The sequence below is a fragment of the Schistocerca gregaria genome, chromosome 8, assembly GCF_023897955.1.
Source record: "Schistocerca gregaria isolate iqSchGreg1 chromosome 8, iqSchGreg1.2, whole genome shotgun sequence".
Lineage (NCBI taxonomy): Eukaryota > Metazoa > Arthropoda > Insecta > Orthoptera > Acrididae > Schistocerca > Schistocerca gregaria.
The window spans coordinates 186379897-186397639 of NC_064927.1; the positions used below are offsets into that span (position 1 = coordinate 186379897).

Genomic DNA, 17743 nt, shown 5'->3' on the forward strand with positions numbered 1-17743 from the left:
TTTTTGCTGCTATGATACACACAGTATACAAATTGTGCATGTGGGTTCCTCTCTCAGCTTTGTCCCCCAAGTGGCTGCTACTAATTGGCATAAGTCCATTATAGAATTTTTATGTTGTTGTGCCTCTGATGCCCTCTCAGCTTGTCTCTCCGAATGGCGGCTAGTGCAGTTTGGTTCCTGCAAAGCCCCAAGTACACATACTGTGGTGGCAATAGAATCTCAGGTTATTGTTTAAAATTTACATATTTCTGTATAAAGTAGTAGTACTGGCTGTGTGTCATAACATTATGCTTTTTCGCATGCCAAAATTGAATAACTTGTATTTGCCAAGGACTGTATCTTTCACATGGTGCTATCATTTACCTGTAATATTCAATATAGAGAACTTTAGGGACTCTTGCTGCATAATTATCATCATCATACAATGAAAAGTCCAGGATGGAATAACAATATGGAAAGAACATTTTCCTACTCACTACATAGGGGAGGTGTAGAGTTGAAGACAGGCACATTGAAAAGAATACTAGAAAAACTAAGCTTCCAGCCAAAGTGGTTCCTCAAAAGTAGAACTCACAGATGTTTACTGACCAACATCTCATGTAAATGTGACTACTCTCTTTGGGTGGTGCAGTGGTCAGGTGTCAGCACATGGATACAGTAGCTGTGTGTGTGTGTGTGTGTGTGTGTGTGTGTGTGTGTGTTTTCTGATTAAGGACTTTGTCTAAAAGCTTTATATTTCTAGTATTCCTATCATTGTGGCTGCCTTAGAATCAGTGCCTCCTCTATGTGATGAGTAGCAATCCATCATTTACATATTGTTCATAATAATAATAATAATAATAATCATCATCATCATCATATTTATGATTATACATAGACTTGTTAGTTGGAATAACAACATTAGTGACAGAAAAAGATTATAAATATTTTATGAATTTTATTTTTATGCTAACATTTCTGCCTCTTAGCAGATATATATATATATTTAAAAAAACTAGACTAATTAGACACAATATTTAACAGATATGGGTTGCAACATGTCTTGTGGTACATTTAGTTCACCTTATTACATAGTGTCATTGTTTTCCATAAAACAGATGTCTTAGTAAAAAACATATTAAGATATCAATATGTTCAGAGAAGATGCCAGTTCCTGTGTTGATAATAGAAGTGCCAATTCACTCCTTACAATTTTTGTACACACATAATGGAAAGGATGATGACTAATAAAAATGAATCAGTTATGTACCTGTATGTATGTGTATACTGATTTTTTCTGTCTACTTATAGTTACTGTAGCTATTATTAGATGTTCATTAGTCATTTTCTGATACTCCATACAAGGTGTTTAATCTTCAGCACAGAATGACACATTTTCAGATGGAACCCAAGGTATTCAAGTGTGTGGAAATGCAAATGAAGACTGGAAACTGGATTGGGAACGAATTTAGCATTCTAGGATGAGTAAAGTTGCTACAGTGAGGACGATTTTTAACTTGAGGCAATGTCTATGCATGAATGATGGGCAGCTGACAAAAATGAACTACATCGAATACCAAGAATTGTATTATACAGCTTATTTATTTATTTGTTGCTTTTCATTCATTCATTAACTCACATCTCTTACTTGGATTACATAGGTCATTACACTGTAGTAAGTATTTGTAATACATTGTTCTTTTGTGTTACATGATGCATACATAGTAAGGTTACAAAATGATGCTCTATTTGACTAGTAATATTCAAATCATGCACAATGATCAGATGCCTCTTTATAGAATAAATTTCACAATAGCGGAACTCTGTCTTTTTATATCAGCAAAGGTGCAGCACCAGTTTGTCTAGATTTGTAGAATGAATAACAGCAGAAGAATTTTTAAGGCAGGAAGATTTTGTCATAGGGAACCTTTGAAAATATTCTATTTGATATATCCTGGAAAATGGCTCCAAGAACATCAGATATGCCTGGTTTCAGTTCTTTTAAGATTACATCCCAGTTCTCATTGATGAAATTGTTCATGTTGTCCCCTAACGCTTTATCACCATTGAAAAGATTTTCAAAAGTAAGATAAAGGCGGCTGGTTTCAAAATTAATCTTGAAGTCTTTGATGTTGACGTACTTTTCACCAGACTTTTCCACCGGTTCTCCTGTCATGGCTACATCGCAGATTACATCCTCTGAAAATCAAAAGAGGAGTTACAGCATTAATATGCACATTTTGAACACCCAACAATAAAAATACTCCTTTTTGTGGAATAGTATTCATAAAAATGTTCATCTCTTATCTTATTACATTATGTTACTGAAACATACCGTTTTAAAAGGAAATTTGCTCTCTCTCTCTCTCTCTCTCTCTCTCTCTCTCTCTCTCTCTCTCTCTCTCTCTCTCTGTGTGTGTGTGTGTGTGTGTGTGTGTGTGTGTGTGTGTTCTTTTTGTGACGTTCTTGTTTTTATACTCATCCACAGCTCGGCACCTTCCATAAGGTATGGTGAGCTGTGTCTTCATATTTATTTCATTCTTTCAAATATTCAGAATATTTGCAAGTCTTATTGTTACATGTAAATTGAGTAAGCTACAAAGATATTGGAAGGATAGATCCCTGCTCACCATATAGAAGAGATGTTGAGGTGCAGACAAGCACAATGAAAAAGAATGTTAGAAATATTTTGGTTTTCAGACGAAGTCCTTTTTCAGAAGCAGAAAACTCACATGCTCATGACCTCTGTCTCCAGATGCCTGGAGACAGGGCACGTGAGCATGTAAACTGTGCTTATGAGAATGTGTGTGTGTTACCTACTTCAGAAAAGGACTTCTGTCCAAAAACCAAAATATTCACCTTCATTGTGCCTGTCTGTGATTAAGCAGCTCCTCTGTGCAGCTAGTAGCAATTTATTCTCTCCATATTGTTGATAGTTCATCTCGGAATTTCTGTTCGAGTAAATTACTGCAACTTATATTTGCAAACTGTTCACAACTGTGTAGAGAACTTATGATGTTTCCAGTGATTGATTAACTTTGAAGGAGCAAAATCTTGATAATAAAGATAACATAGAAAATAGAAAAAGTTGTCATTGCTTGGCATAGGAAAATATAGAAAAAGAAGAAAAATGAAAAATAAAGAACTGCTACCCACTCTTAGTGTTTCAGGGCTGAAAGTGCCTTTTACGGTGACTAAGAGAAATTACTTGGTGAATATATTTGTTCACAGAGACACTCTGCAGGAACATGTTGAACTGAACTGCTTAATTAGTGTACTAGTCAGCTGTTATTCAGCTTATCCCCAGGGAATTTTACACATAGTGTCTCACTATGTTTATGACATCTATTTCTTAAATAAGCAGGTTATTTTTATTTTCTCAAAGCTGTATAGTTTGATTCATTGCAAGAATATGTTGAAGATGGTGACTGCCATGATTGCCTATGCTCACACATAAGATAAAGTATTTGTTGTCCCAACTTGTTGGCTCAAAAAATGGTTCAAATGGCTCTGAGCACTATGAGACTTAACTTCTGAGGTCATCATTCCCCTATAATTTATAACTACTTAAACCTAACTAACCTAAGGACACCACACACATCCATGCCCGAGGCAGGATTCTAACCTGCGACCATAGCAGTTGCGCGGTTCCAGACTGTAGTGTCTAGGACCACTTGGCCACCCCGCCCGGTTCAACCTGTTGGCTTATCCAAGTAACAATGTATTAGGTGACCGCAATATTTTTGCACCTGGGAGCAAGGGTGCTCCAGTTGGCTTATTGTGAGTTTTCATCATGATATTTCATGATGACATGATGAACCACTTGATAGTGAATGTGCAGCTGTCATGAGATCATTCACAGGGATTCATTTTGCTTGGTCACCACTGTATTTGTTTACTGTAAAATCAATTCATGTTTCTGATGATGGCCGTGAGAGGCTAAGTGTAATAATATTGCGTTTGGGTAGAATGTGCCACTCGTCAATCTGCTGCAGGTGATTTTTTGTCTTTGCACAATCTTATTTGTTATTTCTATCATAAAATTTTTGAATTACTTGCAGCTTTGGCTGGTATAGTAAATGTCTTTTGATCTTATGTTTAACCAGTGAACCTGGCAATACTTCGCAGCTGCTAAATTTGTATGGGAATTGGATGTACCTCCTAAACATCTGCCCTCTCTCTCTGCCCCTCTCTTCCAACACCCCTCTTTGTCCATCTCCTCCTCCTCCTCCTTCCCTTCCCTTCTCTGTGCATTCACTCCCCCCTCCCTCCCGCCCCTCTCTGTCTATGTCCTTCTTCCCCCTTTTATGTACTTTTCCCTTGCCTGTCCATCACCTCCGCTCCTCTCTTTGACCTGAGCCTTGTTTATTGTTGTTTGTTGTTGTGGTCTTCAGTCCAGAGGCTTGTTTGATGCAACTCTCCATGCTACTCAATCCTGTGCAAGCTTCTTCATCTCCCTGTACCTACTGCAACCTACATCCTTCTGAATCTGCTTAGTGTATTCATCTCTTGGTATCCCTCTACAATTTTTACCCTCCACACTGCCCTCCAATACTAAATTGGTGATCCCTTGATGCCTCAGAATATGCCCTACCAACCGATCCCATCTTCTAGTCAAGTTGTGCCACAAATTTCTCTTATCTCCAATTCTATTAATACCTCCTCATTAGTTATGTGATCTACCCATCTAATCTTCAGCATTCTTCTGTAGCACCACATTTTGAAAGCTTCTATTCTCTTCTTGTCTAAACTATTTATCATCAATGTTTCACTTCCATACGTGGCTACACTCCATGCAAATACTTTCAGAAACAACTTCCTGACACTTAAATCTATGCTCAATGTTAACAAATTTCTCTTCTTCAGAAACGCTTTCCTTGCCATTGCCAGTCTACATTTTAAGTCCTCTCTACTTCGACCATCATCAGTTATTTTGCTCCCCAAATAGCAAAACTCATTTACTACTTTAAGTGTCTCATTTCCTAATCTAATTTCTGCGGCTTTGCCTGATTTAATTCGACTACATTCCACTATCCTCATTTTGTTTTTGTTGATGTTCATCTTATATCCTCCTTTCAAGACACTGTCCATTCCATTCAGCAGCTCTTCCAGGTCCTTTGCTGTCTCTGATAGAATTATGATGTCATCGGTGAACCTCAAAATTTTTATTTCTTTTCCATGGATTTTAATTCTTACTCTGAGTTTTTCTTTTGTTTCCTTTACTGCTTGCTCAATATACAGATTGAATAACATTGGGGATAGGCTACAACCCTATCTCGTGCCCTTCCCAACCACAGCTTCCCTTTCATGCCCCTTGACTCTTATAACTGCCATCTGGTTCTGCACAAATTGTAAATAGCCTTTCGCTTCCCGTAATTTACCCCTGCTGCTTTCAGAATTTGAAAGAGAGTATTCCAATCAACATTGTCAAAAGCCTTCTCTAAGTCTACAAATGCTAGAAACATAGGTTTGCCTTTCCTTAATCTATTTTCTAAGATAAGTCGTAGAGTCAGTATTGCCTCACGTGTTCCAATATTTCTGCGGAATCCAAACTGACCTTCCTCGAGGTCGGCTTCTACCAGTTTTTGCATTTGTCTGTAAAGAATGTTAGTATGGCTTATTAAGCTGATAGTTCAGTAATTTTCACATCTGTCAACACCTGCTTTCTTTGGGATTAGAATTATTATATTCTTCTTGAAGTCTGAGGGTATTTCACCTGTCTCATACATATTGCTCACTAGATGGTAGAGTTTTGTTAGGCCTGGCTCTCCCAAGGCTGTCAGTAGTTCTAATGGAATGTTGTCTACTCCTGGGGCCTTGTTTTGACTTAGGTCTTTCAGTGCTCTGTGAGCTCTTCATGCAGTATCATATCTCCTATTTCATCTTCATCTACATTCTCTTCGCTATCTATAATATTCTCTTCAAGAACATTGCCCTTGTATAGACCTTCTATATACTCCTTCCAACTTTCTTCTTTCCCTTCTTTGCTTAGAACTGGGTTCCCATGTGAGCTCTTGATATTCATGCAAGTGGTTCTCTTTTCTCCAAAGCTCTCTTTAATTTTCCTGTAGGCATAATCTATCTTACCCCTAGTAAGATAAGCCTCCACATCTACATCTGCCCTCTAGCCATCCCTGCTTAGCCATTTTGCACTTCCTGTCGATATCATTTTTGAGACATTTGTATTCCTTTTTGCTTGCTTCATTTACTGCATTTTTGTATTTTCTCCTTTCATCAATTAAATTTAATATCTCTTGTGTTACCCAAGGATTTCTATTAGCCCTCGTCTTTTTACCTACTTGATCCTCTTCTACCTTCACTATTTCATCTCTCAAAGCTACCCATTCTTCTTCTACCGTATTTCTTTCCTCCATTCTTGTCACTTGTTCCCTAATGCTCTCCTTGAAGCTCTCTACAACCTCTGGTTCTTTCAGTTTATCCAGGCCCCATCTCCTAAAATTCCCACCTTTTTGCAGTTTCTTCAGTTTTAATCTACAGCTCATAACCAATAGATTGTGGTCAGAGTCCACATCTGCCCCTGGAAATGTCTTACAATTTGAAACCTGGTTCCTGAATCTCTGTCTTACCATTATATAATCTATCTGAGACCTTCCAGTAACTCCAGGCATCTTCCATGTATACAACCTTTTTTCATGATTCTTGAAACTAGTGTTAGCTATGATTTAAGTTATGCTCTGTGCAAAATTCTACCAGGTGGCTTCCTCTTTCATTCCTTACCCCCATTCCATATTCACTTACTACGTTCCCTTCTCTTCCTTTTCCTACTACTGAGTTCCAGTCACCCATGACTATTAAATTTTCGTCTCCCTTCACTATCTGAATAATTTCTTTTATCTCATCATACATTTAATCAATCTCTTCATCATCTGTGGAGCTAGTTGGCATATAAACTTGTGGTAGGCTTGGGCTTTGTATCTATCTTGGCCACAATAATGTTTTCACTATGCTATTTATAGCAGCTTACCTGCATTCCTATTTTCCTGTTCATTATTAAACCTACTCCTGCATTACCCCTGTTTGATTTTTTACTTATAACCTTGTATTCGTCTGACCAGAAGTCTTGTTCCTCCTGCCACCAAACTTCACTGATTCCTACTATATCTAACTTTAACCTATCCATTTCCCTTTTTAAATTTTCTAACCTGCCCGATTAAGGGATCTGACACTCCACACTCCGATCCATAGAACACCAGCCAGTTTTCTTCCTCCTGATAACAACATCCTCCTGAGTAGTCCCCGCCCGTAGATCCATATGGGGGACTATTTTACCTCCGGCATGTTTTACCGAAGAGGACACCATCATCATTTAACCATACAGTAAAGCTGCATTCCCTCGGGAAAAATTACGGCTGTAGTTTCTGCTTGCTTTCAGCTGTTCACAGTACCAGCACAGCAAGGCTGTTTTGGTAAGTGTTACAAGGCCAGATCAGTCAATCATCCAGACTGTTGCCCCTGCAACTACTGAAAAGGCTGCTGCGCCACTTCAGGAACCACACATTTGTCTGGCCTCTCAACAGATACCCCTCCATTGTGCTTGCATGTATGGTACAGCTATCTGTTTCGCTGAGTCACGCAAGCCTCCCCACCAACGGGAAGGTCCATGGATCATGGGATGGGGGGTATGTATTGTTATTGTGAAAGAAAACTTGAATGGGAATAGAAGTTGCTTAAAGTGAATAGGTAAATCATTGATATATGGGATACAAGAGATACCTTAAACTGCTTTATCTGTGAGGGTAGTAGCTTCAATGGCACTATTTCACTTAGTTTCAATCTGTGAATCTGTAGGATTACAAAGTTTCAAAAAAAGCCAGATTTCACAGTAATTCTAATCGTGAGCTGATAAGCCATAATTGCAGATTTCCTGTTTTTTTATATATAAAAACAAAGATGATGTGACTTACCAAACAAAAGCACTGGCAGGTCGATAGACACACAAACAAACACAAACATACACACAAAATTCAAGCTTTCGCAACCAACGGTTGCTTCTTCAGGAAAGAGGGAAGGAGAGGGAAAGCGAAAGGATGTGGGTTTTAAGGGAGAGGGTAAAGAGTCACTCCAATATCGGGAGCGGAAAGACTTACCTTAGGGGGAAAAAGGACACACACACATATCCATCCGCACATACACAGACACAAGCAGACATTTGTAAAGGGAACTATTGGTTGCGAAAGCTTGAATTTTGTGTGTATGTTTGTGTTTGTTTGTGTGTCTATCAACCTACCAGCGCTTTTGTTTGGTAAGTCACATCTTTGTTTTTAGATATATTTTTCCCATGTGGAATGTTTCCTCCAACCATAATGGTGATGAATGATGATGATGAAGATGGCACAACAACACCCAGTCATCTCGAGGCAGGGAAAATCCCTGACCCTGCTAGGAATTGAACCAGGGACCCCATGCACAGGAAGCAAGAACGCTACTGCAAGACCACGAGCTGTAGACCATATTGCATTATTCAACAAAATCTTTTCCACATTCACCTAATAATGTTGCAACAGATTGGTAGCTATTGCTTTCCTTGACAATTTATTGGCTCAAGTCAAAGCTATGGCGTACAGCACTCAAAATGCACAATTTCAAGAAAAAATATGTAACAAATCTTTATAAATGCATAGCATACACCAACATTCAACCATTATTGTCTAAAAGTTGTCTTAAAATTTTTATGAGTTCACTGACTGTCAACAGGGGTGATATAACTGTAAGGTCAACTGTTTGTGGTTTCCATCAATAAGTTACAATAATCATTTTCCAACCCTATTTTGGAACTGCACCAATTGCTGTTACTATCTCTGTGGCATTTAGAGATGCGTGAGCATGCATTCTGTCACAAAAAAGTCATTCATCCCGTACCCAATTGGAATGGGAAGAAACCATACCATAGGGTACTTCACAATGTACCCTCTGCATGTACTTCAAAGTGGTTTGCAGAGTATGAACTGGTATGTAGATGTAAATATAAAATCAAGTGAACACATTCAATTCAAATAAGTTATAAAATTCTAAAGTTTTTGTATTTTTAAAATAGTACAAATTAAAAAAAATTATATTGACACACAGTTTTAATTGTACATCATTATCACCCATTTTGTAAAACAATAGAGTTATACACTCTATGATAGGATAAACCAACTGCAAACCAATCATGGTTCAAATTCCACAAATTGCTAAGTGTCTTGTAGGAGAAAATATAGGATACATTGCTTTCATAGAATATTAATCAGATAAATATAATTAATTCATTAGGAAAAATATCACAGGTTGCACCCATCTACAGATAGGGTATCAAAGTCACACAAAACTATCAGTCAATATGACTGCCATCCATCTATTGAAAAATCTTAAAATATATTCTGAGCTGAAGCATAATGAGGTATTTGGAACAGAATGATCCCCACCATGCCAACCTGCAGAGATTTCAGAAACATTGGTCAGATGAAATCCAACACCCATTTTGTTCACATGACATCCTGAAAGCCGTAGACCAAGGCAGTTGGACAGGTTTATTATTTTCGGACTTCCAAAAACTTTTGACTCACTACCACACTAATGCTTATTCATGAAAATGTGCTTATATGCATTATAAAACACAATTTGTTACAGAATTGAAAATCTTTTTTGTGTGGAGGATGCAGCATACTGACTTGAGAGAGGAGTCATTGACACATATAGAAATAACTTCATTTGTACCTCAGAGAGGTGTGTTGGGTCCTTTGCTAAGTATTGTTAATGATCTGATAGTCAATATTAGTAGTAACTTCAGGCTTATCTCTCTCTCTCTCTCTCTCTCTCTCTCTCTCCTTTTTTTTCAGTTACCTAAATTGAAGAACTATCTGAAAAAAATTGCATAAATATTCAGTCAGATCTTGATAAAATTTCAAAATGGTGCAGAAGCTGTCAACTTGTTTGTTTTAAATGTTCAGAAATGTAAAACTTCCACTTCACAAAATGCAAAAAACCTAGTATTCTATGATAACAATATCAATCAATCACAATTAGTATTTGTCAACTCTACAAATACTTGGGTGTAACAGTTTGTTAGGATGTGAAATGAAATTAAAACTAGGCTCAATCATTTGTAAGACAGATGCCAAATTTTACTTCATTGGCTGGATACTTGGAAATGTTCTCAGGGGTACAAGTTATATGAATACTTTGGCTGTATGACTGGGTGACTGGTTAGGGTGCTCTTTAGGTCTAATTACTTAATGGAAGACTGAATGAAGCATAGCTTATTTCATTGCAGAAGACTATGCTAGAACAGAACATGGTTCAGCATAAGAAACTTTGTGTCAGAAATGAAAAATCTTAAGAAGGTGGTGCTGAGCAACGCTGATGTAGCCAGTAAAATTCTGAATGATGAGAAAGCTCCAATTGTTGTACTTACTGCAGCTGTAAGTTAGTATCACTGCTTTCTTATAACTATGATCTTTACTGAATTCTTTGTGTTTGAAACTGATATTAATGACGTCATTGTTAAGGATAAATTGAAAACAACTACTTTGTTGAGTCATTCTTTCTCAACACTTTTTAAAAACAAATAGAAGAAAAGCATTTTCTTCGATATTTTATGAATGGTGTTACAAAGTCACACATTTCTGCAGCTTCAGAGGATTTATCACCATCATCGCATAGCACAATGTTTGTAAATGCCTCCAGTTCATTTCCAGTATCACTTTTGATAAAATATGAATCTTTCATTTCCTGGAGCCTGTATAGTTTGTAAAATAATTTTCTGTTGTGAATCTTTATTAGTATAGAGCATAACGTGGTCTGTAAATGTATGTATTGCCTCTGACAGGTCGTTATCATATAACTGAAGCATTAACTCTTCAGTTACAAGAATGTTTAAAGCAATTTCTGTAGCATGTGGACAAAAGTTGAAAACAGGAGGAAATAAGTGAAGGATGGTAGAAAAGAAGGAAAGATATTTCAGGTCTTGGTGTGCCATCACTTGTGCTTCCACTAGCTCTGCTCCTGTGGCCTCTGCTTAAATATTCATTAAATAGAATTCCTTTCTAACTCAAATTGTTTATATATTCAATTTAGTTCTCTATTATGTAATACTGAGTTGTAGGTAAAAAAGTGTCCCACATATATGTTACCACATGACAGAAATGATGGTCAAATAGACCTCGATGTTCATAAATAAATGTCATAAAATCATATATTCTTGTGTATTGCACAGTAACTTTAAACATTTAATTTAAAAGTTAATTTCATTCAGACCACTTCAACAATCCTCCCCCCCCCCCCCCCCCCCTGGTGTGTCCTTATTAATGCTTAATCAAGGATGTGGTTTCACTAATGTCTATCAAGACATGACATCAGAAGACATTTACAATTTAACTTAGGCAGAAAGGGTGTTAAGATGAAATACTAAGATTCTATCAAATCTTTGTCTTTGAATTTTGAATGATTTTTCAAAATTTGAAGAAGGGGAGAATTGTACATACACTGATTGTTGAAACAGGTACAACTGGAATAGGCAGAGAGACACAGAAATGAAGAAAACAGAAATTAAATCTTAATCTTTAGACACTTTTAAAACATTTGCTTTGTTGGAAGAAAGAGGTGGCTGCTAAACATGTAAAATTACAGACAAATATCCGAGTTCTGGACAGAAGAAAAGTCACTACACATGTAACAGCGTTACTTTTGATTTCTTTAGTGCATTTTGCAGCTAAATGGGGATTCAAAGTGACCATCCAACTCCTAGAAATCAAGAAGATGAGCCTCCAAAGGTACAGAATGTCGCAAAGAAGTAAATACAGAATAAAACATTATTTGCTGTGACACGCTTTGAAAAGTACACATGAAAATAGGTAATTACACTGAAGAGCCAAAGAAACTGGTACACCTGATTAATATTGCGTAGGGCGCCTGTTAGCACACAGAAGTGCCGCAACCTGGCATGGTACAGAATCAACTAATGTCTGAAGTAGTGCTGGAGGGAACTGACACCATGAGCCTGCAGGGCTGTCCATAAATCCTTAAGAGTACGAGGGGGTGGAGACCTCGTCTGAATAGCACATTGCCAGGCATCCCAGCTATGCTCAATAATGTGCATGTGTGAGGAGTTTGATGGCCAGCAGAAGTGTTTAAACACAGAAGAGTGTTCCCGGAGCAGTTCTGGATGTGTGGGGTGTCACATTGTCCTGCTGGAATTGCCCAAGTCCTTCGGAATGCAGAATGGACTTCAATGGATGCAAGTAGTCAGACAGGATGCTTACATATGTGTCAGCTGTCCGAGTCATATCTAGATGTATCTGGGGTCCCATATCACTGCAACTGCACATACCCCACACCATTACAGAGCCTCCACCAGCTTGAACAGTCCTCTGCTGACATGCAGGGCCAATGGATTCACGAGGTTGTCACCATACCTGTACACGTCCTTCCACTCAATACAATTTGAAATGAGACTTGTCTGAGCAGGCAACACATTTCCAGTCACCGGCAGCTCAGTGTTGTTGTTGACAAGTCCTGGTGCAGTGTAAAGCTTTGTGTCATGCAGTCATCAAGGGTACACAAGTGGACCTTTGTCTCCGAAAGCCCATATCTACATTTACATCTACATTTATACTCCGCAAGCCACCCAATGGTGTGTGGCGGAGGGCACTTTACGTGCCACTGTCATTACCTCCCTTTTCTGTTCCAGTCACGTATGGTACGCGGGAAGAACGACTGTCGGAAAGCCTCCGTGCATGCTCGAATCTCTCTAATTTTACATTCGTGATCTCCTCAGGAGGGGTAAGTAGGGGGAAGCAATATATTCAATACCTCATCCAGAAACGCAGCATGTCGAAACCTGGCAAGCAAGCTACACCGCAATGCAGAGCGCCTCTCTTGCAGAGTCTGTCACTTGAGTTTGCTAAACATCTCCGTAACACTATCACACTTACCAAATAACCTTGTGATGAAACGCGCCGCTCTTCTTTGGATCTTCTCTATCTCCTCCGTCAACCCGATCTGGTATGGTTCCCACACTGATGAGCAATACTCAAGTATAGGTTGAACGAGTGTTTTGTAAACCACCTCCTTTGTTGATGGACTAAATTTTCTAAGAACTCTCCCAATGAATCTCAACCTGGTACCCGCCTTACCAACAATTAATTTTATGTGATCATTCCACTTCAAATCGTTCCGCACGCATACTCTCAGATATTTTACAGAAGTAACTGCTACCAGTGTTTGTTCCGCTATCATATAATCATACAATAAAGAAGCCTTCTTTCTATGTATTCGCAATACATTACATTTATCTATGTTAAGGGTCAGTTGCCACTCCCTACACCAAGTTCCTATCCACTGTAGATCTTCCTGAATTTTGATACAATTTTCTAATGCTGCAACTTCTCTGTATACTACAGCATCATCCACAAAAAGCCGCATGGATCTTCCGACACTATCTACTAGGTCATTTATATTTATTGTGAAAAGCAATGGTCCTATAACACTCCCCTGTGGCACGTCAGAGGTTACCTTAACGTCTGTAGACGTCTCTCCATTGATAACAACATGCTGTGTTCTGTTTGCTAAAAACTCTTCAATCCAGCCACACAGCTGGTCTGATATTCCGTTGACTCTTACTTGCAGATGTCAGTGATGTTTCGTTAAATGGTTTGCATGCTGACACTTGTTGATGGACCAGTATTGAAATGTACAGCAATTTGTGGAATGGTTGCACTTCTGTCACACTGAATGATTCACATTGTCTTTGGTCACTTCTTTGCGGATGTGTTTCTGGCTACAGTGATTTGATGTTTTACCAGATTCCTACATTCAAGTAATTCATAATATACACTCAGAGATGCTGTGGCCCACTGCTCATGCGCCAACTATAACACCATGTTCAAACTCACTCAAATCTTGATAATCTGCCATTGTAGCAGCAGTAACTAATCTAACAATTGTGCCAGACACTTGTTGCCTGATATAGACATTGCCAACCGCAGTGCCATATCTGCCTGTTTACATATCTCTTTATTTGATTATGTGCGCCTGTACCAGTTTCTTTTTCCCTTCAGTGTATGCTATATATAAGTTGATGTGCAGAGCAAATCCACTGATATATTATATTTGTTTTTAAAAGTAAAAAAAAATACTAAAGTCAAGTGATTCTGGAAGCAATGCAATGGTAATGGCTCAATCAATTGCAGTTAAAACATGATGGAAAGAATGTGGAAATTTAAGAGATTTAGAAACAGAATTTTGGTCACAGCAAAGATAAGTCACAGGCTACATAGAAGACCTTGCAGATAGAATCACACTGTTGCCTGTTAAATTTCATATAGCTGAATATGATCTTATGGTGGAGTATTGCTTTCCGTATTTCCTTGTTGTGATGAGGGAACTTCCTATCACAATCATGCAAACATCTTACATAACTCCTGAGACTGGCAGTCATTACAATATACGTTACACATCCACGATGAAATGTGGTCTATGCATTCTCTTTCTGTGAATCATCCAGACCTTTGTGCCTATAATGAAGAAATTAGTCATGTTTTTTAGACCAACTGCAGTAAGCTTTTACAGCAGGAAAACTCTAGAATGGACTGAGAAAACAGAACTGGAATGGTGACTGGAGTACAACTGCTTACTGTCTAGCACCCAACTTATGTAATATTAATAACTGGTATCTTGGCAGCATTTACCTGACACAGATACCTTATTGCAGTCATGCTTGATGCCTCTTTGCATGTGATGATGTACAATTTCATACTGAAACTCCTCTACCATGAAATCTGTGTCCAGAACACTTACCCTAGACTAGATTGTGCTGTTGTAAAACTTGACAGTTGGATAATGAAAATGGGCAAATGGTGTCACTACATAAACCCGAGTAGTAGTGTTTACTTGCAAATTGTACAGCACCTTGCTCCATGAGCGAAGTTGAGAGAGCATGTGCTATCCGTTACTTCAACTGCACAATTTTAGGACTAATCTATGATTGGGCTTACCATATTTTTTTTTTTTGGATCCAGCACATGACATGTTTTTGAAATTAGTCAAAGCAGTTTACTGAAGCATTATCTTTATTTATTCAGGCACATTTTTCACCAACCAAATGGTGTTTGTGTCTAGCTGTGTGGTATGAAAATGCAGCCTCTTTAGCAGTGCACTCCAGATCTGCATTATTACCATCTTTGGCTTTAAATAAATCTGACATTTGGTGAAGCAGCGGCATTACTAGGGATTCCTATGTTTAGATGTTTTCACATGATCTTTAATAGGGATATGTGAATAACAATACTGTCACCCACAGGCACACTGGAAACCCATATTCAAAAAAGTTTAAAATACTAACAACACCTTCATTACATACACACATAAAAATGTGTCTTATGTGCCAGTGCCCATCTTACAGTTTTCAAACAAATGCTGTCTTCCATAACTTCAGTACCTGAAATAGCACAGCGCTCTATACTCAGTGAACAAAAAGAACAAACACTCAAAGGCATGTGAAACATATAGGTATACAACTTTGCAACAGACTGCTAGTCAACATCAAAAAGTTAGAAGATGAAAACAGATTTAAAGCAGAATTTAAAAAATGTCAACTTGAACAGTGTTTCTACTTGTTAAATGACTATGTAGACAAATAAACATTTTCTGATAATGTTTATACTGGGTGATCAAAAAGTCAGTATAAATTTGAAAACTTAACAAACCACAGAATAATGTAGATAAAATTGACACACATGCTTGGAATAACAGGTTTTTTTTTTTTAAAAAAAAAGGAAAAAAAACACGTTCACAAAATGACAGACAGATGGCGCTGGACAGCAAAACGTCAGTGACTGCGCATGACAATCATGTATAAAAGGAGCTGTAATGAGAGAGAGAATCAGATGCGCCACCAGTCGCAGCATGTTGACATTACCTGAAGAGGTGCTTTTACTGAAGCTGTATTATCAGAATGGGGAATGTGCTAGTTCAGCATTATGATCCTATCGCCATAGGAAGGGGATCTGAACGGGTAAAGATCCGTTGACAAATGCAGCTGTGGTGAGAATGATTTCAAAGTTCGAAGCCATGGGTTGTTTAGACAATAGACCCCGTAGTGGCCGACCAAGCACAAGGCGTAATGCTGCTGAGACAGTTCAGGAAGAAATGGAGGCTGTAGTGGGTTCGTCTATACACGGCGAAGTCAGCGCTCATGCAGTTGCACTTCGCACCGGCATTCCATTCACTACTGTTTGGTTGGCACTTAGGCGTACCCTCTGATGCTATCTGTACAAAATCCATCAGCATCATGAACTGTTACCTGGTGATTTAGTGAAGCGGAGGGCATTTGCGGTGTGGGCATTTCAAAAGATGGCGGAAGATGACAATTGGTTGAGAAACATGTTGAGGACTGATGAAGCTCATTTCATACTCTGAGGGTCTGTCAACGCACACCACTGCAGAATTTGGGCTACCGAAAATCCTAGAACTGTCGTGGAAACTCCACTGCACCGCAAGAACATCACAGAATGGGTTGGATTTACCATGTCTACCATTATCGAGCCTTTTTTCTTCAAGGAAATGCGTGATTCTGGTTTTGTAACTGCTACCGAGATGGGTGAGAGGTACGCCGATATGTTACAGCATCACATCATCCCAAGACTGGCTGATAGACACCTGCTGGAACGTACGATGTTTATGCAGGATGGCGCTCAACCCGATATTGCTAGATGCATGAATGATCTCTTCTGCGCGTTGTTTGGTGATGATCGTGTGCTCAGCTGACACTTTCATCATGCTTGGCCTCCCAGGTCCCCAGACCTCAGTCCGTGCGGTTATAGGCTCTGGAGGTACTTGAAGGCGCAAGTGTATCATGATTGACGGACATATCTAGGGATGCTGAAAGACGTCTGACGCCAATGTCTCACCATAACTCTGGATATGCTTTACAGTGCTGTTCACAACATTATTCCTCGACTACAGCTACTGTTGAGGAATGATGGTGGACATATTGAGCATTTCCAGTAAAGAATACCATTTTTGCTTTGTCTTACTTTGTTGTGCTAATTATTGCTATTCTGATCGGATGGAGCACCATCTGTCGGACATTTTTTGAACTTTTGTATTTTTTTGGTTCTAATAAAACTCCATGTCATTCCAAGCATGTGTGTCAATTTGTACCTCTCTAGCTACATTATTCCGTGATTTATTCAGTTTTCAAATTAATACTGACTTTTTGATCACCCGGTATTAATGCAGAACTTAAAATACTGTCTTTGGTCTGAAAACCTTTTCTTCTTCTTCTTCTTCTTCTCCTTCTCCTTCTGGTTTTATAGCCTCATTGGACCTCTTCAGTCATTCATTTTCTCGGAATCTTCTTCAATAAGTTTTATTTTGAACTTTTCAGTATCTTTTCATTCATTCTGATCTTTTTTGTTGTTCCTCATCTGAAAATACCCATTTTATTGTTTGTTGCTTGTCTATTTTTCATTAATATCTTATTTTTACGTTTTTCATTTTCTTTAAATTTTCGGTTTTGTTTTGCAAAGCTTCCCGGGTTAATTATAGCACTTTCACATCCTTCCTGATTTCCTTCATCCATCTTACTTATTGCTTCATGTTCCAAAGTTTCTCTATAATTTTTCTTGGTAATATGGTGTCCTCATAATGTGATCAAAAAAGAGATCCTTCTTTTCTGTGTAGTATATGTAATGTCCTCCAGTTCACTGTACACCACTTCATTTGACACTATCCACCATTGTCCATCTATTTGACATTTCTTATT

General features: G+C 38.3%; 1 protein-coding gene across 1 annotated transcript in view; it reads right to left on the reverse strand.

Moving 5' to 3' along the window:
- Positions 1-1562: 1562 nt before the first annotated feature.
- LOC126284023 (protein takeout-like) overlaps positions 1563-17743 on the reverse strand; it is a 76003-nt gene continuing 59822 nt past the window's right edge. Inside the window, exon 5 of the mRNA XM_049982573.1 lies at positions 1563-2178. Within this exon, the coding sequence (XP_049838530.1) occupies positions 1877-2178 (302 nt within the window). The 3' untranslated portion in view covers positions 1563-1876. The remainder of the gene's footprint in view (positions 2179-17743) is intronic.